Genomic DNA, 22,402 nt, shown 5'->3' with positions numbered 1-22,402 from the left:
GATTCAGAAATGGCTTGACACTTAGAGCATGGCACTTGTAGCCCATTTCCTGGTCTTGTCTCTTTGTGGTGGCTTTTGATTCACTGAATCTAGCCTCAGTCCACTCCTTGTGAAGCTCCCCTGAGTTCTCAAATCTTTTTTGTGTGACAATCCTCTGAAGTCTGCGCTCATCCTTGTTGCTTGTGCTCCTTTTCTTACCACGATTTCAATTTGCAGTCAGCTTCCCTTGAGTATGCTTTGATACAGCCTTTGAGAACAGCCTTCCCTATGTGGCTAACCCTCCTTGTGGAGGGTGACTATGGGGCTTTTCTACTAAAACTTTTGGCCGAGCCAAGCCATGAGCTAGCTCCACCTCCAAGCACGCCACGCTGACGTCAAAGCAGTTCACAGGGTGCAATTTGGTGGGGGGATTTTTCCCTTCTGCTACTGATACCCCCCCATGGTAAATTTTCAGCCCACAGGGAGATTGGGAGGTACATTTTATCCCTGCCTCTGCTCCCACTTGGACTCTGTTAGAATGGTGGTCTTTTGTCAGCATTCACTGTACAATTTAAACATTTATGACACAAGACTGAAACTCGAGATAGTTGTACATGGCTGGAGTTCTCACACTGACAGGTAAAATCAGGAAGGACCAAGGGTAGATCCAGGATTACAACTTTTTCCACACCTCCTAATGACACAAATTTCACCCTTTCCCCTTCTTATAGACAAATTAATATTAGACTTAAAAAAAATGCTGTGTATGTTCCAGACATTAAGCAAATGACAGTCATACTTTAATTTATTGGCAATAGTAAAGCATGCTGTTGTTGTTGCTCAGTCCAAAAATATGATTGTTAATTTTCTGCTATCTGGAGATTCATAAATCAATCATCAGAAGACTGTTCTTTAACTTACATGCAAGCGTGAATTTGTTTGTTTATTGATCTCGGAAAGAGAGAGGGAGAGAGAGATGTGAAAAGAGCGGTGTGCAGTTTGATATTTGCTTTAAAATGATGTGAAGTCAATCAGATCAGACAGTGTATAGAGAGATGGAGGAGGGCTCAAAAGACTGCGTCATCAGCTCTAGACGCTGCCTCAAACGTGTAGCTCGGTTGTGGTGGAAAAGCAAATCCCCTGCTGCGCTGGGCTGCCGTGCCAATTCAAACCAAGTAGAGCCGACTCACGCCCTGTAGTCAGCAGTCTTCTCCATGGTTGTGGTTGTTCATGCTGAACCAGAGTGACAGTTAAGACTCAGGAAACCTTTGCAAATTCTACTTTCCCACGATATTCTAATATTTTGAGATTTTTTTTGTTTTCATGAGCAGTAAGCTGTAATTATCCAGATTAAAAACAAAAATGAATTGAAATGATGGTCTAGTTTTTGATATGCTCCTGTGCATGTCATTCAACATTTTATACACATAAATTAAATAACAAGGTTCTTTGTCTCCACTTGGATTTTATGGAATTGTAACTTTCAACAATAATCCCATATCACAACAACAAAGAATGCTCATTAGATTTTTCTATAACTATGGTGCACTGGTACTCAGAAATTTGTTTTTCTTAACAAATAAACTGATGAGAGATTTCTATCATTAGCAGTAATTGTTGATAAGATCTCAGGTGGACTTACATCTGCTCAGCTGTGACTCTTTGCTTTGTACTGCAAATGGTGTTTAGAGTTTTTTAAATGAAGTGACACCATGACTTCATCATTGAAATCAAAAAATGATTTTAATATCATATCAATATCTAATGTAAGGAGAGCAAACTTCATAGCATTGATTTGTCACAGAACAAATTGGTAAAATACATTTTCCCTCTTAATTATTAATAGTAGTATTAAATCTAATAGCCTACATGAATAGAGTTGAGATTAAAACAATGCCTTATCAGCTGTACACCAGAGAAACTGATGTACTCACCAGACTTCAGGTCTGAATTTTTGCAGTGTCAAGCCCTAAAGGGCAAACAAGCACAGATAATGAGTGCATCAAATACATCAATAAGAATTTCTGATTAAGACAGATATTTAGAATGTTAATAAGGTGCCCAGAATGTATAAAATAGTTAAGCATTGTCTAAGATATAGGGATGTGTGATATTAGATTTTTGCCTATGCCCAATATGCTGATATTCCCAAATTAATTTAGGCAAATACTGATACCAGTATAGATTGAGAAATGCAGTTCAGAGCTAAAACTTCAGCCCTTTAAACACACTCTAAAGTGCACGAAAAATTTGAATAAAAAAGACTTCCGCTGATATAGGTCTGTGGATCAAGCCTAGAGCTCTTATCTTGCATAATGACTGAGTGAAAACATTTTATATCACAGTTACATAAATATTTAGACTCTCTACAAAACACTTGAAATTTAGCTCAGGTTCCTCCCATTTCTCTCATTCTTTGCTGAGATGTTTCTGCACCTTGATTGAGTCTACCTGAGGTAAATTCAACTGATCGGGCGTGCTTTGGAAAGGCACACACCTCTCTCAGTGAAAGCCTGTTTGGAGTTTCCAAAACGCTCCATGTGAATGACAAGAGGGCTTTCATGTGTTTGCACTGAGGAGAGGTTTCCATCTAGCCACTCTGTCATTAGCCCAGATCAGTGGAGGGCTGCAGGGATGGTTGGCCCTCTGGAACTTTGTCCCATCTCTAAACAGGATCTCTGTAGCTCAGTCAGAGTGACCTGGGGTTCTTGGTCACCTCTCTTACTAAGGCTGAAGGCTCAGTTTGGCTGGATGGCCAGCTCTTAGAGGAATCCTGGTTGAGCCAAACTTCCTTATATGAGAATATTGGGACTGCTGTGCTCTTCAGTTTCAGAATTGTTTGTAGCCTTTCTCTGAGCTCTGCAGGCAGTTTCTTTGACCTCATGGCTTGGTTTTTGCTCTGATATAGATTGTTAGCTGTGTGGCCTTCTCTAGAGAGGTGTGTGCCATTCCAAGTCATGTCCAATCAGTTTAATTTAGGACTGGTGGACTCACTCAAGGTGTGGAAACATCTCTGCACAGATCCAGAGAAATGGAAGGAGCCTGAGCTAGATTTTAAGTGTTTTTGTAAATGGTCTGAATACTTACACCAATGGGATTTTTTTTTATTTTTCTAAATACATTTGCAATCATTTCTAAAACTCTCGTTATCATGATGGGGTACTGAGTGTAGATTAATGAGTATGAAAACGTTTTTTCTGGACTGTAGCAGCAGACTGTAACATAAGAAAAATGAAAATAGTGAGGGGTTCTCAATACTTTCTAAAAGCACTGTATATCTGCATATATTAGTCATTCTGATACTATAGGGCATTCCTACTAAAATATTCCTTGGAAAGGTTTCCTGGCCCTCCCAAAACTGAGGCTCCAGCCCCTGAAAAAAGCCCTTCAGGTCATCATATCACTACTACACTTCTTCTACTTCTACAACTACTGATGTGAAGACTTTCAGTCATGCTGTTACTGCTGTATGAGCAAGTTCTGCTTACTCACATGAAGTTGTTTTATAAAGTTATGTTGTAATGTGACTTTGTTAACTTAAAGGAGATGTTTCAAAGTATTTTTCTTCTCTGTCTATGATTGCTGTAAGCAAAATGGAGAACAGACTTGTAATGCTTTTTGCCTGGGGCCTCCAAATGACTAAACTCGAGAGAGAGCAGAGTTGGAAGATTTAATAGAAAGTGGTGTGGATGTTTTTTTTTTTTTTTTTTTTTTTTTAGGATTTTTAAAAATGACCCAACCATAATAATGCCTGTGATCTACGAGGAATGTACATTAGGGCTGTCAAAGGGTTAAAATCTATTTTGCATTTTACACTGTTTTCATGTCGTTTTGGATTTCTCTACTGTCTTGAACTGAGATTAAATGATTTCCTGTTTGGGTACAGACCTACTTTTAGAGCTAGAGCTAACATTTTAACTAGGGCTGTTAACATATATGTGTTAACGCTTGTGATTAATCTTGAAACCTTAACGCGTATAAAAAATATTAACCCAATTATAATCATATGACTAAGTTTGACCACAACTTGCTCCCGTAGTCCTCCAGCGCAGATGTTTACATGCCTGGGGGTTAAAAGGTGAGAGGGTCAGACACAGCCAGCAGTGATGAGTGAGGAGACAGACCCAGGTCTGCTTAATGGTAATTTTCTTTTTAAAAAGCTGGTGAATGTTAGTTAAGATAAAACCAAAACTGTGGGTACATGCTGCAGTGATGAACTGTCTTTACACCGAAGCACAACGAGCCTGAAGTACCACCTTTGGGCAAAGCACATCTTTGCTAATGTTAGCAAGGACGCTAACAACAACACGGGATCAAGCCGTGGTCATACCACTCTCTTCAGCTGCTTCAGGACAGTTTTCTTCTTCAGCTGCTCAGATAAATGCTGAAAAATGCTCCAAAACTTTAAGACAGTCCTGTTTGTTAACAATATTAATCCAGTGTAGAAATCTGTGGTGGAATTGTCAGAACTGACGTTAATTAGCGAACTTAACGAGCTGAAGACGGAAAATATGATGCATTCAGAAAACTTGAGTAAATTAGATGACTGTATTATATATGTTATGATGAGTTCAAATGTCAAATAAAAGTGGGAAAATGTAGTTTTTGATGAGAAGCTTCCATAAATACAATGTGAATATGTGTTAATATCTGAGGGATATACAATAGATGTGACAGACTGAATCATAGCTTTTTAACTCAAGCACTACTCAGCTAAGACCACTTGTAGTTTAAATATTTGCCCTTATTTTTTCTTTCTACCAAACTATAGAAGTATCAATAGTGGTATCAATAAGGACTCAGAACAGCACTTTCAATGCACGGTACATAACATTAAATGAATAAAAATAAAACACTTGACAATAACAACCTTTAAAAATAAATCTAAAAACATAGAAATATATTTAAACTATTAAAGAAATGCTGTGATTAATCATAGTTAATCACAGGATAGTGATGTGATTAACTTGATTATTTTTTTTTAAGTAACAGCACTAATTTTAACATAAACAACCTAAGAAATATTATTGCTTTAATTGTGGTCCTTAATTAATCACGATTAACTGGATTTATCTTGACAGCTCTGATATGATTTCTGTTAATGTTTAGGATTTTTTGTCTGTTTTACTGTCTGTAAATATTAATGACATACATTGTTTTTTTAAGATTATTTATCTTTTTTTCTCTTCCTTCATCTACAGTTGATTTTTACCTCCGCCAAGGAGGTTATGTGATTGGGTGGGTTTGTTCTTTTGTTAGTTAGTTTGTTTTCTAGTTTCTCCATGTTTTTGCTATTATATGGCAGAGCATGCATTCACTGGAAAACACACCTTTTCCTGTTTTTCTGTTAAATTGTTTCATTGTTTTTTTGTCTGTCTGAATTATAAGATCGTCATGCCACTCCCAGAAAAATAGATGAAAAAGATGTGAAAAATATTTTAGTAGTTCTGAGATAATGATGCCATCATGTCAGAAAACAAAAACAAAATATCATGTTCTCATGTGGATGCAGAATGTTTCTGTAATATTGTCTGTTTTTTATTTCTATTTTAACACAGTTGTTTTGTTGGAGACTGGTGTTTCTAATTCTAAATGTTTCTTTTGTTTTTCCAACATAAACAGAAAGTTTTTACACGAGTTGACACTGTAATTCAGCACACAAAATATAATACTTAATACATCTGAGTCCCTGTAGGATTTTCTTTCAGGGCCGTATGAGGTGAAGTGTCTCCAACAAACTAAATCAGTCGGACCGGTTTGTTTGTCAAGTGATTTGATATTTCTTTTCCTTCAGTTCTAATTCTAATATTTTATAAATCACAGATGAATAATCCAACCAGAAGAATAAGCAGCAGCAGTTCAGATCACTAATAGTGGGGAAAATTACTTTTTCATACAGCCCTGCTTTACAAAAGAGCACATTTCCTGCCCCATTTGTAACACAATAACAGCCGAGAACATTTTTTTTTCTTAATTAGACCTCTTTTGGCAAGAAAAGGTGAATTTTTCAGTTAATTCACTTGAAACTGGGGCTAAAAGGCTCCATGACATCTGCTCAATGATGTCGTACTTTTGTTTCCTTTAAATTCAGAAATGACCCACCATGGTGAGGAGGGATTTTTCTGGAAGCTGACAAATGTAATGATTTGAATCTGTATGAAATGAAACGGTGAGGTCTATTCTAAAAGGTTATAATACTGTTGGAATAACAGCTGCTCAGCTCATTTTTTAACCTTGGTAAAAATTTAGAGTTCAGGTAATCTCAAATTTCAACACTTTGAACAATATCCTGTTTCTCTTATAATTTTTGGCAGAAACTTTGGTTGCCAAGAGAGCCAAATTAATTTTATTCTCACTGACAGAGGACCAAATTGTCTCTAATTGCTGCAAACTCTAAGTTAAACAATTATAATCACAGAAGTAACAAATAGATCCCTTCTATCAGACTGTCTTGTTCTAACATTCATATTTTCACATTCAAATCCAAACAGTAATCCTTAATTTAATAAGATAAACACAAAACTAAAGCCAAGTGATGTTTCTTTTCCAATTCAGTGAGCAGTACTTTTAGGTGCAAAATGCATTTAACCAGGCCACTTATTCCAGGCCAGGCCAGTAGAGCCCCCCTGAGGGCTAACAACCTTTAAACCCCAGCAGTGGCTCAAGCTGTGCAAATTTTGCAGCGACAGTAGGAAACCTCCTTAAGGGGCCCCATCTTACCACACTAACTCTTGTTGTGCTGCTCATGGTCACATGCATTATTCTTATGAAAAACTCATGTTTGTTTATGAAAGCCAGGTAGGAAAATGAAGAAGTATTGCTTATCTTGGAGTTAAAAACAGAAAGGAATCATGGGGTTTGTGGTGTAATGCTAAACATTAGTTAAACATTGCAGCCTAATGCATTCAGGTGTACCCACTGTTACTGAGGTGAGTGCTCACTTCACATAGTCAGAATCAGGATATTGGTGTGAGCTCCAGATATGCTTTGGAATCATATCTGCACATGGCCTTGTGTCTACAAGTGATGTTGATTGATGATGACAGATTGGCAGAATATTTTAATGATTCTGTAGTACAATGTGGTTGGCTGTGGGTGTAAATACTGGAGATGATGTTTGGTCTAACAGAAGCTACTCCTTGACTGCAGTATTTCACTTATACAGAACATAAATAATAATTAAAAAAAACTATCTCTATATTCAAGTGCCAAACATATTTGTCGATACAGAGATATCTATCTGCAACAAAGGCACAATGACCTGCTAAAACAAGTCTGGAATGTAGGTAAGTTTTATTCAGAAAGGCTGGCCTCACACCAGACAATTTTCAAACCCTAGATTATTTACAAAACTCAGGAGGCTGCAGATATGGACACATTTCAAATGGTATGTAATTTTATAATTCTCTGAATGCACATTGTGGATGACTCAGCCAGACTGTGACAACACACACCTGCTGCCTGTGGGAGGCCAGAGTCCTCCCAGGTAACATTTGAACACACATTTGGAACAGGCTAGTGAGTGTGTGTGATCACGTCATAGGAATGGTCACACCCATACACAGAAATCAACATGGGAGGGGTGATAGCAAATTGTACAACTCTTTCCCAGCGCCGTTGAAAACGCTATCATATCATATAATATCATAAAATTATATTGATCATATAATATAATCATAGAATTTTATTATGTAATATAAACATATTCTATGGCGCTACTTTTACCCATCCAGTTTTGCTTTGATGCCATAAAATAATGATGACAACATATTTATGGTGGAAACAGGACTTTTTAAAGTGCATTGAGCACTTGAGGACCCGGTTTCCCTCTGATAATTTGCAATTTCTTTGTTTTTTTGAAGAAAAGGAAATCAGGGTACATTAAATTGTGGGTAATTCCTGCAAAGTGAGGATAAATATTAGCGTCCTTGGAAAATCTCTGTTTGAAGGACTCAGTCTTTGGAAAAATTTTGAGGATCCTTGACATTGGAACAGTCCTCTGGCAGCAGTCAGTGACGTATCCTTAAAAAACAGCCGTTCGAGGATCCTTCCTTGGCTTTGAGAAACTGCTAAGAATGGGCGTAAAGTTGCAAAAAATGGCAAAATGAGGTGAGGTGGCAAAAAAGTGTAAAAATTAGGTGAAGGGACAAAAAATGCACAAAAAGTAGGAAAAAGGGGGTTAAAAGCAGCACAAAATGGGTTAAATGTGGCAAAAAAAAGGTGGTAAAAATTTGGTGACAGACCAAAAAATGGCCAAAAAATGGCACAAATGGGTAAAAAGCGGCAAAACAGGGTAAAAAGCATCAAAAAATGTGTTTTAAATGACAAAATTGGCAAAAAGCAGCACAAAATTGGTTCAAATTGGCAAAGGGAGTGGCAAAATTGGTTAAGTGTGGCAAAAAAGTGTTAGAAGAGTAGTGTGAATGACTAATTTCAACTTCAGAACAAACTTTTCAGCTCCAAAATGTGACAGCTAAGCCAGGATGCTGGCACCAATGCTTCTGATCCAGAACACAAGCATTGATATCATCAGTAACTAACAACTTGTTCTTCCAGAGGCCCAGCTAATTCTGTGGGCAGGCCTGTATGTTTTTATTTTTTAATTTTTTTTTGCTGATATCCCAAATGCATTTTAGCTGATTCCAATACAGATATATAGATGTAGTTCAGTCCTAAACTCTAAAGTTTAAGGAATGATGATGAACGAAGGACAATACTTCAGCTGTTGTAGGGTTGCCAAATACCCCAACTACAGATTATATTTACGGTAGATATAGCCCACTGTTTACAACGGATATGTTAGTTGTAGGTATCAGTAGATGTTTTCATACCTTCCAATACCAGTTATTAACTCTGTAGGCCAATATCAGCTGAAACTGATATGCTGATAATATTTTCCTATAAATACTTCATAACCACCTATCTTTTTTGGGCAATGCCTGTGCAGTTTTTTCTTGTTGGTATCAGATTATTAGTGAAATAATAGAGATGACCGCTGGTGCGAGGGCCTCTCTGTGAATTTTGCCTAGGGCCCCAACATACTGTAAAATCCCTACTGGCAATCTTTCAACCAGTGCAGAGTCATGGCTGTAAATCCCAAAGAATTCAGTAGACAAAAAGTAATTATATAGTAATTTATTAATTTTGGCGAATGTCTTGAAGGGCAATTTACAGCTTTTACCAGAGCCATAGAACAATACTTTATAATTACAACATTTACAGGTGCAGTTCGGTTCATCTTTTTACACCAAACGATGGAGATGAGCAGTGCCGGGAACACAGAGTTAATGTATTTAACACAGGAACGGTAGACATAGCAAAGTATTTCCATTGACAGTTTAACTCGTTCATCAACATGGACCACAGAAATCCGTTTATCATAATCAGTTGCAGAGCATCATGACAGCCTGACAGCTCATGAGCAGGACAGTCAAGTAGAAACATTAAAGAAGTGCCACATATGGTCATCGTTCACCTAAATATCAACAGTGGCCTTGTCCAATGGGCTGTCATCAAACTGAAAAAAAGCCCACTTAACACAGAGAAGTGAAAACAGCATGTTTGTGAGGAAAATGAGCATAATGAGACTCAAACTGGTCAGCAGTTTATATGCAAACTTTCACTCTGACTCATTTGTATTCCACAACATTCATCCTATAATAGAAAAGATAAAATATGCAAATGAGGGATCGTACAGTGCTCCGAGATAGCAATTTGAAGGTTAAGATTGATTCAGCAATATCCACTTTATTTCTATAGCAGGACAAAAAAAAGGAAAAGAAACTTTTTTGACGAGAAATGAATTAATAAAAGGTTACTGAAAGAGTCATAAGAAAAGCCTCAAATTCAATGTCTCCAAGCAAACTGTCTGCAGAATGGGGCTGTGAATCAAAAGGAGAGTTTCCAGAGCAGCCAATTCAATAGTACCAGGGGCAACGAGTTATTACAAACCTTCAGCAGCAGTAAAAAAAAAAAAAAAAAAAAGAAGAAGCTGAGCTACTGTTGGTGGTTAGCCTTTAATTTGTAATATCTTCTGTCAAATAATGTCATAAACTTGCTTTAGTGCTCTTATTTATCTGCATTCTCCAATTTAAAAGGCCTGACAGATTCTTGTTGCAGTTTTCTCACAAGCCTCTTCAGAGTGGATCATTTTTTTAGATTGTTCAGCCTCTCCTTTTTTGGTCTAGCCATATATAGAAAGATCTTAAACTAAAACCTATGATGAAATCAGCAAACGTGAATGAATCTGAAGCATGTTCATGAATAATTTATAGAGTCACTTCCAAATAATAAATAAACAAATGAATAAATAAACAAGCAGGCAAGCAAACATCAACAACCACGTTTTTCCCAGTGTTTTTTTTTTCTTTTTTTGTATAAATGTCTCTGGTAATCCAGTGTCTGATTCTGTGATATCCTTGAAAAATAGTCTGATACAAGTTATTTAGCGCTCTGTTGTTTTTTCAAAAGGATGTGGATCAGGAACAGTGAGGATTCTGCAGGAGAACAGAAACACACAGCCAGAAGCTGGAAACAACTTTGCAGTTGCTTCAGTCAAACAGGTCACCACAGTTTGTGACTCAAAGTCAGAAGTCTGGCAAAATAGAGAGATTTGAATCCTCCTCGTGATCATTCTCATATGTAAGGTTTAACTCCTCTGTCACTGAGCCCATGGCAAATGTGCTCACTCCTGATCTTTAGAAGATGGAAAGTTTCCTTCAGTGCCACAAACTCCTTTTTTTAAAATTCTTTTTCCCTCCAGTGTTGAAAAAATACATTTTTTAACTCTTAAAACTAGCCTTTACTCTTCATTTTGCCTCCCAAAGCTGTTTCAGTTTTCTGATGTGCTTTAGCATCCGTTTTGGAGTTAAACACACCTCCAGGGGTCTCACGGGAAAGCCTGAAGGACTGACTCAGTTCTGTTTCGGTGAGACGAGTTCTTTCCCAGCTGGAAGAAGAAACCAAAGTGGACGGTAGGGGTGTTGTGAAACTGTCCTGACACATTGTTTCCTGTCACGTGTTCTGAGCACAGTCTAAAGACGGTGGCAGAATTAAACCAGCAAAAAGACGCTGGGGCTAAAGCACGGTGGCGTTGTGGCCCTCCATCCTGGGCATTCTGGGGTCTTGTACTGTTCCCATAGTAACCAAGAGGGGTCGATTATCCTCAGAGATGCCTGACCGGCCCAAGGACATGGAGGTGGGGATTGAGGCCCCCCTCTGGTGGGCTGCTGTGGGCATTGTGGCGCCCTGCTGGGATGGGGTGGGATTCGGGTTACCGTGGGTGGTCTCCAGCGGCACACCTTGTTCCTGGTAGCCGTAGCCAATGTTCCCACAGGGGAACCGTCTCAGTCTGTAGAGAGGGACCGGGGGCAGAGCAGCTGAATCTAACAGCAGTGGGGACTGTGCAGCAGGAGGTGGGGGTGGAGGTAGCAGAGGTCTGCAGAGACCCTGCTGCTGCTGATGATGCAGCATCTGGAGCTGGTGCTGCTGCTGGAGCTGGTGCTGGAACTGCTTGTGCTGGTGCTGGAGACCCAGTGCCCCCGCCACCTCAGCCACAGTCCGGCCCACATGCTCCTGCCCTTCTCCTGGGACCCTGCCACTGCTCACTCCTGCTGCACCCACCCCCACCTGCCGCTGCTGCTTCCTCTGCTGCAGGAACCACGAGCCATACGTCGGGTTCCACAGACTGGTGCTCTTCCCACTGTGGCCCTCCTTCTCCGGTGGGTGGCCCTGGGTGAAAGCCATGTTGACGTGGCCTCCCTCAGGGCCAGGCTGGGTGGTGACATGAGGTCCCTTGGCAGTGAGAGTGGAGGTGGCCGTGCAGGTGACTGTGTTACTGGTTGTCATGGCAACAGAGGTCTGTGTGTGAGGCTGCTGGTGCTGGTGGAGGCATGGCGGCGGCTGGGCTGACATCTGTGCTTTAGCCTCTGACGGTGTGCTAGTGATGATGGCATGCTCCCCACCTCTGCGGCTCTCGTCTGAAGGGTAGGATGGGGGCGGCTGTGGAGCCTCCCCATCAGGCACCTGGGCGTTCACCAGCACAGTCTGAGCCGAGGGGTCGTCTGAGTGAAGTGGCACACGCTCCTCCTCCTCAGGAAGGGGTCCGTACTCTACAGGCAGCAGCATGGTCACCACATCAGGGTCCTAAAATCAGAAAATCATCAGGAGATCACAGATGTGTTTGATGGATTCACTGTTTCTAATGTTGATGATTTTTTCATACCGTTTAGCAATTAGAATAAAAAAATCCATTTGGATTCTCTTCAGCTTAAAATAGTCTGCTGTAATTTATCAATTTTAATTTTAGATGTTAATCAAAAGATAAAAAATCTAAATATCTCTGCTCTTAAAATTCTCCCAATGTCATCACCACCATTATTTTCAGAGAGGAAATTAGCAGCTCGTTATTCCTGTAGTGTAGAAGATCAATCGCTGTTGAAGTGTCATTGGACTGTCCGAGGTGCCATTAATCAGCAGCATTTTTTTAAAACTTTTTTTTACATTTTTTAAATGAAAAGCTCTGAAATGAAACAGCTTGTCCTGTCAGAGATAAGGTAACTTAAAAAAGCTTGATGTAGAGATGAAATATAAAGGTTAATGATGAAAAAAAAAATCATATGAGCATCAGGAGCACGGACAGGCAAGTGAAAAAAATAAATCCTTGTGAGTCTATTTTTAAAGGTTCAAAAAGGTTAAAAAAAATGCTTTAATAGCATGAATGGTAAGGATCGTTGTTGCCAAAGTACAGTACATCAAAATAAATGATAATGATAATAATGAGAAATCTTTGATTTTGTAAATGTATTATTTTCTATCATAATACCTGTAATATAGTTGTTATTTTAAAATTATTTGTTATTGTAACAGTTCAACAGATATTTTATACTGCTTTGGCAACAACATGATACATTTGTTCATTTTGAGATTGAGATGAGAATAAAATAATAATAATAAAAACAAAATAATAATAATCATTACTGAGTTGTTGGAATGTTAATAAGGCATTATGGTTGAAGATGGTGAGGTGTGTGATGCCTTTTTCTTTCCATTTGGAGCCTGTAGGGGCGATTTGTTGGTGGTGAAGTTGGGCTTGTTTTGGTGAGAATGTAGTTTTGATTTTATTGATCTTCCACCAAGCTGTCAGAGTTGTTGTGGATGCAGGGTTTTTGAAGCAGTTGTAGTGTCTGATTGCATTGTTGTTGATATGTCTTGGTAGTTTGTTTGATTGATGTCAATGAGGTCTTGTAACTGATTGGCTAAGTAGAATTGGTGGAAATTTGGCACTTGTAGGTCTCCTTGGAGCTTTCACTGTTGTAGTGTGGTTAGTTTTAACCTGGGTTTTTATTTTTTCCTCGTCTCTGAGGTTTTAAAGTGAAATGAAACATTCAGGAGATATGGTGAACTTACAGTGCTTAACAAGTTTATTAGACCACCTGTCATATTTGTCTCAAAGACCATCCAGCATCATGGAGTGCTTTAATGCCGACTTTTTTATTTTCAGTGAGCTCTCCACGTTTTACCATTTTGAACAGGAATGAGAGATTTCACACTGAATTCACCCAAATTTGAGCCGGCTCACTGGGCTTCTCTGAGAAGTCAGAAATGAATCAAGCATAACATTCGACCACTAAAACTAAATTTTCTCTTCAGGAATGCAAGTAAATAACTATAATTTGACATATTAATCAAGAAATATTAATGTGCTTTACTATTTTTTCAGTTTTTTTGTAAATCAGTACATTTGAAAATTCATGGATAACAATGATAATGATATTTTAGCATTAAAAATATCATTTGGGTTAAAGAGCTTCTAGATATTGGTGTATTAACCATTGAAGAAACATAAAAATGATTTTGGTAATTACCAGTGCTGTTAATTTAGGGCAGCTGTGGCATAAACCTGACTTTGGTTAGGGTTAATGTGGTCTAATAAATTTGTTAAGCACTGTAACTAACATCACTGTGACTGCAGAGAGATGATACAGGGGCTTAACTAAAGTGTGGTAAAAAAAACCATTAAGCATGAGATTAATCATGATTTAACATTTAAATGTGCTAAAAATGAACCTTAATTAGCTGGGATTAAATCATTAATGCTTACATTTTTAGTGTTTTCAGTATTTGGCACTCACTTTGACAAGAAGAGAGGCATTATTACCACAGGTGTACTGGGACTACAAGTATTTATTTTCCCAGAAGTTGTGTTATTGTTCAGTTGCACCACAGAGACGTAAGATTGATCTTAACTAGTAGAGATTTACGTCCAAACTAACCAAAATATTGTTGCAGATATGGCGTATTCTCTTACTTTAACCAATCACTGAAAAGCATTTTTTAACCCCGTGTTTGCTACAGATGCTAACAGCTAAAAACAATGTTTGCTAATTGCCGTTAATCATCAAACAGCATCCAGTGTGGATGAAAAATATGACTAGGCTATGTTTGAACTTAGGCACAGCTGGTTCAACCCCATAGCTGGTTTTCTCTAGACCAGTGATACTTGATCTGTGGCTCTTTTCTTACTGGTTTTGGCCCTTTTAAGGCTTACTTGGAAAAAAAAATCCACCCTGAAAAAAACAGACTTTTCTTCTGACATCATTCTTGCCTTGCAGAAATAACAGTTCATTCTGCTAAAGACAAACTTTCTTGTTTTATTCTTCATAGACAACCAGTGTGCTCAATTTTGCACTAATTCATGTTTACAGGACAGTCAGATTCTTAAAGTGTGATCTATTAAATTACCTGTAAGCAGTAGTCGATTCTCTCCAGGATAGTTGAGAAGTTGGGTCTGTCTTCAGGCTGATGCTGCCAGCTCTGAGTCATTATACGGTACCTACAGATACACATGAATGGTCACACACAGGCAGAAAGATCACAAACCATTTTCCCATGCAGATTCATTGAGATGAAGGAGTGTGTGAGCTGCACCTTTTCTGCAGTTAATTTAACACACACCAGAATGATGACTGGACTAAAAATAATTCAGGCCAAATTAAGCTATTATATCCAACCAAACTGAGTGATTTGTTGAAACAGGTGAAACAGGAAAATGTTCAACTGTGAAATCAAACAGGCAGTGGGTGTATCTTATTCCCCTTTGCTCCCATGTCTTTCCATGGTGTACTAAAGGCTTTTTTATTTCAGGGAAGATGCACTTCAGCTGAAACTCAGGAGCTGAGTGTGCCAGCTGTAATTAAAGTTGGTCTTATCTTCTATGTCCAATGTAGCTATGACCAACTTCACACTGAGTGCAACAAGTGTACTCCTGTTTTAAACTCTGTCAAACTATTGACAAGACACGAGGATTACTCAGACCCAACAAAAAGAGGTCATAATTCCCTTGTAGAGCCAAAACACAAGGAACACTTCTTGTACACCATGTATGAACATGTCTCTTGCAGGGTTAGAAATGCCCCTTGCACCTGCCCTGCTCTGCTTTTTTTAAAATTATGGAGTCTTTTAAATTATTAGCATCACACATTTTTATTTGCTAAATAGTTCATCACAGTTTTCGTTAGATGATTACGACAGCCTAATCAGAGAGGAGCAAGTTTTTAAAATGTTGGGATTCAGCACCTGGGGGAGCTTCATGTTTGCACCCGACAAATCTCATAACTACATTAAATTCAATCAGAGCTCACCTGCTAAAACTTGAGCTTTTCTGACTGCCTGAGTAAACTTCTAGGTTTATAATCTAGTCATAAATGACAGTCTCCCTTATCTTCACACCTCTTCATTGATAGCTTGTACTAGTAGCATAGATGTTACGACCACTGTAATGTTTTTTTTCTGCTAATATCACACTGGATAAGTTTGACTTTTTAATTTACGTCTTTCATGCTCTGTATAAAAGTTACATCCAGGCATAACATAAATAAAGCTTAAGTCTAGCTGGTGCACTTTAATTCACTCATAGCTTCTAGCTATGTCAATTGTAATGTTATCACCTAGGCCAAGGATCTTTGGGGGGGGGGGGTTTGTCTGCTCTGAGGCTACCAAGATTAGATTTGCAAGTGTTGACAAAAACCATGACAAAGTAGTTATTAAGTAGTTTGTACAAAGGTCTTTTGATAAGAAAAGCATGCATAGGCCTTTTTAGGTATTAATCAATGAAACAATTAAAATATATGTTGATTTTTGGCACCAGTCTTCAATTTTCGTCTTGCTTGTGTCCTGGGGGGATCCACCTTTCTTAGGTACATGTAGAGGGGGCTCCAAGGAAAAATAGTGGGGAAACACTGACCTAGGCAATTTTAGACCCTTTTTAGGATGCTGAATCATCCTTAATTTTCATACTAGAACCCCCAAAATAGCAAGGGCACCACCCAACAACATTTTTAAATCTGACATGTATTTTGTAAATATCTTTTATTTTTCTGTATTTAGTTAACTTATTCAAACGTGTGAACATGAAATATTTTCATCTGAATATCAAACACTAGATAAAGATATTAGCCTTACCTCTTTCAGTGCGTTAAGCACTTTGGCTTGTTAACTGAGTTAAAGTTTCTTTAATGCTGAATGAATCATTAAAATTAATATACTGCAATCACTGTAGGCTATTATACTTAGGTCTATTGATGCATTGATGTATTAATCAATTACAAACTGGTAAAGATAAGGCTGCTGACTAGTCTGTTTCTCAGTTACCCCACATAGTCAAATCAGCAGTCATTATTTCATAATTTAGATATTTTGTGCTGTTTTCTTTTGTACTACCAGTTTCAGAGTGGAAAAAGTAGCCTAGTGTTTTTAAAGCTGGCAGAAAACAAAGACTCAAGTTGTAAAATGAATCAATCTTATTATAAAATTGAATTAAAGTAATGTAATAATTAAAGCTGTCAAAAGATCATAATCTCAGAATTTCTGTAGTTAATCGATATTAATTTCACACTTCTCATCACATTTAAAAATTCCACTATTTTGCATTTAAAATGATTATTGTGTCATTTTGGATGTTTCTACAGTCTTAAACTATAAGGGTTTCCTGTTTGGATACAGACATGTTTTTATAGATAAGATTATGGCATAAACCTAACCTTGGAAGAAAGAACTTGTTATGGATTGAAAAGGAAATAAGGGGGTGGTAAAAAGAAAAAAAATGATATTTCAAGATGACATTTGACTTGCCCCTTGAGCTGTCTGTTCTTTATATCAAGAGAAATGAGACTTTAAAGAGCAGTTGAGGACTGTGGCTGTAGCTAGAAGATTCAATGGCTTAACTAAATTGTGCTGAAAGGGACAATAAAACATGCTATCAATCGCAATTAAAAAAAACTGAGTGGACTAATTGTGGATTGTTGCAATTAATGCAATTAATCTCCACAGCTCTAGTAATAATGTAGGCACCTCCACAGTAAGGCTAAGTAGATTCAGTGTGGTAAAACTCATGCTCTGTAGTGTTATTGTTGTTCCTCTGATAAATAATTTACATTCACATACATATTACTAGTTTTTGTGGGTCTACATGCCACAATGTCAGACTCTAAAATCACCTCTACATTGCAACCATGCATACGGTGAGCTCAGCACCTGGGGTTTACTCTTTAGAGGGGGACTGCAAACCCATGTTTTTCTTAAATTGAAAAAAAAAAAAATGCACAGTTACAAAAGCAGGAGGAAAAAATGATATAAGGAGTAATCTACAGAGCAGTGCAGGAGTAGAGGATAAAGCTTTGAAATCACACAGAGGCCAAAATGTGTCTCGAATGTTTATATAAGAGAGTGAGTAAACCTGTGTGTGCGTCTGCCTGTATATTGGTATAATAGAGAAGAGAAGCGGTATCTATAAAGTGAGTGAAAAATGCGGTGCGATATGGAAATGATTTTTAAGCTCTCTATCAGCTCCCCATGACATTTTTCTAAATTGGGGTGCAAACATGAAAGTAAACTGTTGATGTGGTTTCTGTATCGAGGCACTGAGAGCATCTACCCCGAAAATTTTCATTCCCCTTCTAGCTCACAACTCATTTACGTATCAATATCAGCAGTTCATCAGAGCCTTTCATGTCTGGCTCTGTGTTGGTGCTTTTATAGTGTTTATGTATACATTATAGGCAGCAGAGCACACCCCTGGCTTGTTTACAGTATAAAAGAGCTTAATTAGACCTCACGGGATCACAGCTTTCTTTTGGTCATAGATGCAGCATGTATGTTTTTGTGGGTGTACACTTACACCGGGCCCGGGCAGTTTTTAGGTGGATCCATCCTTCCACCATTGGTGACAAACTCCAGCACTTCCTGGTTACTGCGACTTGGATAGGGCATGTAGCCCAGAGAGAAAATCTCCCACAACAGAACCCCGAATGACCTGAGGGAGGCAGATGAGGAGAGGACAGATGAGAGAGAAAAAAAGGGTGAGGCTGAGGACAATCAAGTCATAAATTATTTACATCATCAGTGCTGACAAGAGCAGAGGACAAGAATGAGATTGAGACAAGACGAGGAATTAAAAAGAACATATGACTCGGGATCAGAGAAGAAGAAGGACAGAGGAAGGTGAAACACTGAGAGGGGAGGAGGCTGTTAGCAGACAAACAAGTGTGACATATAAGAGGTGATATCACAGTTAGCTGTTCTCACCAAGTGTCCGTTTTAGATGTGAAGATGCCCTCCATGAAGGCTTCAGGTGGCATCCACTTCACTGGCAGCATGGCACGCCCCCCCTTCCTGTAATAGCTCGCCCTACAAACAAACACACACACACACACACTGCTTAGAATAGAAAACCCCTGATTATTAACTGTTTGACTAATTTAGCATTTGGGTATTTATTTTCCTGCTTTTAATAAAATGGGGGCAGAGTTGTATAATGAAAACCAGAACTTATGATTTCAAGCACCATCACTATGGCAACAGCACAGCCTTTTAAAAGCACAGGGTAAGAAGAGAGAGACTAACACCCTGCAATTATTTTGGTGGTTTTCAGCTCTGATCCGGTCACATTTTGCAGCTTCCTCACAAGTTTCTGTGACAGATCCTTGAAGAACATCTTATCACCGATAGGATGGAGGAACATTTTTATTTTTCACCAGGCCAAGTGTCGACTGAGGCTTTTTTTAATGCGGTCCTACGCCACAGATATTATCTGATGTTTGCTCTGCCTGATTGTTGGTGTTGATAAAAGTACCCAGCTGGTTCATTTTGCTCTGCTCGAGGCACACAATAATGACAGCAAGAATCAGATTCTCTGCCTCCGCCCATCCTGGAATCTGCACAGACAATGGACACATATTGTGATCTCAGTTGACGGTCGTTATCTGTGTTTATGTGGTTTTGACATATGAATGAAACCTTTAATGCCAAAGCTATAAAGCTGGGTGATGTATAACTTTTAAAGCAATATATCAATTTGTGTTTAACAGAGTTTTTCTTTGTTGTAACAATGCTTCTTGGAAAAAAATCTTATACTTTTGGAAAGCCTGTTTCGTCCCTTTTAGATGGTGCCACATCTGTAAGGAACATGCATTTGTGGGATGAGCAGCAGAGCTGAGTTTGTGGGTTTTGAGCATCCGGTTCCACCAGGTGCCTGATTGGCACCATTTATGTTCAGCAATGGGTTTAGATTCTGCCTACAGCAGTTGGATCATAGGGTCAAAATGTGGAAAAGATGTAGAGAATGCTATGCTGATTCCTGCACCAGTAAGAGTAACATCTTGTGGTGGAGGCAGTGTGAGGCTTGTCATTATTGAAGTCTATCTCACCACAGAGAGATAGCGAGATGCAACCAGTGGTAATCCCATGTCTCCACAGTCTTGGACCGCCTCTATCTTCCAATACAACAACGCTCACCTCCACAGAGAAGGGTATATCAGAGACTACCTCCACAATCTAGGTTGGCCTGCCAGCAGTCCTGACCTCACAACCACATTGGCTGACTTGTGACAAATGTTGGTTGAAGAATGGGATGCCATCCCACAGCAGTGTGTGACCAGACTGTGTATGGTTCTTCCCCACGTTACTGAGGCTCCTGCTTGTTAAATGAATAACAAATCCACCAAACAAAAGTCAATGGCAGAATAAGCTTTTTGGCATTGGCAGAGATTTGGCAGATTGTTCATGGGCGCAACCCACATACTCAGCTCTGCTGTTTATCCCACACATACAGGTTCCTTACAAATGTGGCACCACTTAAAGGGAAATAAACAGTCTTTCTGAAGGTAAAAGATTTCTTGACAAGAAGCATTTTTACAACAAAGAAATAATCTACCAAACAAATTTCCTTACTTTTTGTGCTAAGTTTGTTGAAGGATTTGCAAATGAGGTAATGGGTATGAAAATATGGGGCAACCCTAACTCAGTGGGTAGAGTTGGTTGTCCCTTTATGGGTTCGATCCCCTACTGCCACAGCCATGTATCCTAGGGCAAGGCACTTAACCCCAACTTGCTCCCACGGCTGCGTTCTGATTCTTGGGGGGATTGTGGACAAGCCAGGGGCATACATTTTTATTAAAAATGCCTGAAAAAGTGCATTTTGCATAATATGTGATCTTTAAAGATCATAAAGTTTCATTACTTTTGTACCACTAAACATTAAAATAATGAAGATTTCGAAATTTTGAAATTGTATTTCAGAGTATAGAACATAATGATGACAGTATACTGTTGCATATTTTTTTTACAGTGTGGACATTTTGCAGGATTTGTCTGCAAATAAAAAAGGAAAAATTGCCCTGTTTTAGGTGTCCTTAGCTTCAGCTTTTTGTCCTGTTGGTATCGAAGGGGTTTCAATATCATTGACTTTATTTCCTTATAATATAATTACTTCACTTTAAACTCTATAAATAAATTACACCAAAAATAAAATAAATAAATAACACCAAACTGTTTCAACATTGTTTGATTTTTACTACAGTCATCAAGGTCATTTTCATATTAAACTAAAGGTATGTATCCTGTATCAGCATCCGTTTAAAAATATGGGGATGAGAATTTGGTCAGTATTTCCCAGTCCTACTGAATGGTGCTATGTACACATGGCTAGTCCTTCACAATAAAAAAGAACTGTATTAGCCTGAAGACAGTTTTGTAACTGGAGGGTTGCCAGTTCAATTCCCTGGGTCTTTGGAGAAAAGAAGCAACACCACACTCTTCTTTGTAGAAAAGTAAGTAAGCCACTGACTGCTCTGCAGGAGCTGCTGCTGTTTGGCTGCACAGGAAGGGACTGTAATTACAGTGAGCGGCTCCCAGGTGTGAATGTGAAGCAGGACAGGAATAGAGCATTGTGCTCAGTTGGTACTTCATGGACAAATAAAAGACAAGAAGGAAATAGAGAAGAGGGGGGAAATGCAAAAAAACATCACAGACAATGTGGCAAAGAAAAAAGGCGGAAACAGTCTGGATAAAATATGGGAAAAGAAGAAATAAAGATTGTGGTTCTGGCTGCCTGAGCTCCTCAAATACAGCAGGCACAGCAGGTGATGACAACAACAATGCGCTCAGAGAAGCTATTACCCTCATTTCCAGGTCTATAGTTTTATTCTCGGATTAAAGAGGAGCATCTTTGCATGGTTCACCATTAAGATTTTCTTCTTATACCAAACTACTTCAGACTAGTGGATCCACATGGATAAACAGAATGATAAACACAGAAACAAATCAATAATGGGGGAAACAAATGGAATAAATGATTAAAACACAGACTTGCCTCATGAAACATTGGTATCCTAAATGCACTGCATTAACATAAATCACAGAAGGACAGGAAGTACTTTAGATTTAGATTTGGGTCGTGCTTTGACCGAAATGATTCACTTAACTCTACAATCTCAAGGAAGATATATCTTTTAATTGATCGTTTACTGAATGTTAATTAAAATATAGAGCGTTTGGGAGAAGTTAAGAGATGCTAAGCTAGTTACTAAACATACAGGCAGTCTGTGATGCTAATGAGGTTAGCAAACAGCTTTTAGAGGTAGCAGGCAGCCAGTGTTAGGGCTGCATCTCAGAGACGCTGCACATCTCACGCACTGAGAATTTTGAGATTTGAGGTCTTGTCTATTATTTCCTTGCATCACTAGTGGTCATCTTTCAAACTAGACAGCAAAATGATAAATACAGTGCCATATTTACCTTGTTGTTGCAAATATGTACGTCCACATCGGTAGAATATGTTTGAAACCTGTTTCTTGATGAACCAGATGAATGCCATGAGCTAAAATGTGTCTGTTTAATAAAGTTTTTCCCCAAACTTCTATTTATGAAGCTTTGTGTTTCCACATGGTTTTAAATGTTGCAGGTAGAGATAAACACAGCAGGAAAATACTTCCGGTTTGCGCTTTTCAAAGTTAAAGCCCACTTTAGCATTTCATCAGAGAAACTCCCTTCGTTTGTTAATAATGCTTTAATTTTGAAAAGCTACTGGCACGCCTCCACTGTGTACTGAATCAAGCCACTTGTAGGGAGTTTTATTGAGGTAAAACTT

At 38.6% G+C, this 22,402-nt stretch overlaps 1 protein-coding gene across 3 annotated transcripts in view; it reads right to left on the bottom strand.

Moving 5' to 3' along the window:
* Positions 1–10,231: 10,231 nt before the first annotated feature.
* alk (ALK receptor tyrosine kinase) overlaps positions 10,232–22,402 on the bottom strand; it is a 755,603-nt gene continuing 743,432 nt past the window's right edge. For all 3 annotated transcript variants that reach the window (XM_041812830.1, XM_041812832.1, XM_041812831.1), the window contains 4 exons: positions 18,562–18,663; positions 18,155–18,289; positions 14,722–14,812; positions 10,232–12,123 (listed from right to left, as the gene is read on the bottom strand). In XM_041812830.1, the coding sequence (XP_041668764.1) occupies positions 11,056–12,123; positions 14,722–14,812; positions 18,155–18,289; positions 18,562–18,663 (1,396 nt within the window). In that variant the 3' untranslated portion in view covers positions 10,232–11,055. The remainder of the gene's footprint in view (positions 12,124–14,721; positions 14,813–18,154; positions 18,290–18,561; positions 18,664–22,402) is intronic.

Source organism: Cheilinus undulatus, linkage group 18, assembly GCF_018320785.1.
Source record: "Cheilinus undulatus linkage group 18, ASM1832078v1, whole genome shotgun sequence".
NCBI classification, from domain to species: domain Eukaryota; kingdom Metazoa; phylum Chordata; class Actinopteri; order Labriformes; family Labridae; genus Cheilinus; species Cheilinus undulatus.
Note: the sequence above shows the minus strand (reverse complement) of the source record. Positions and strands in the feature narration are given on the sequence as shown.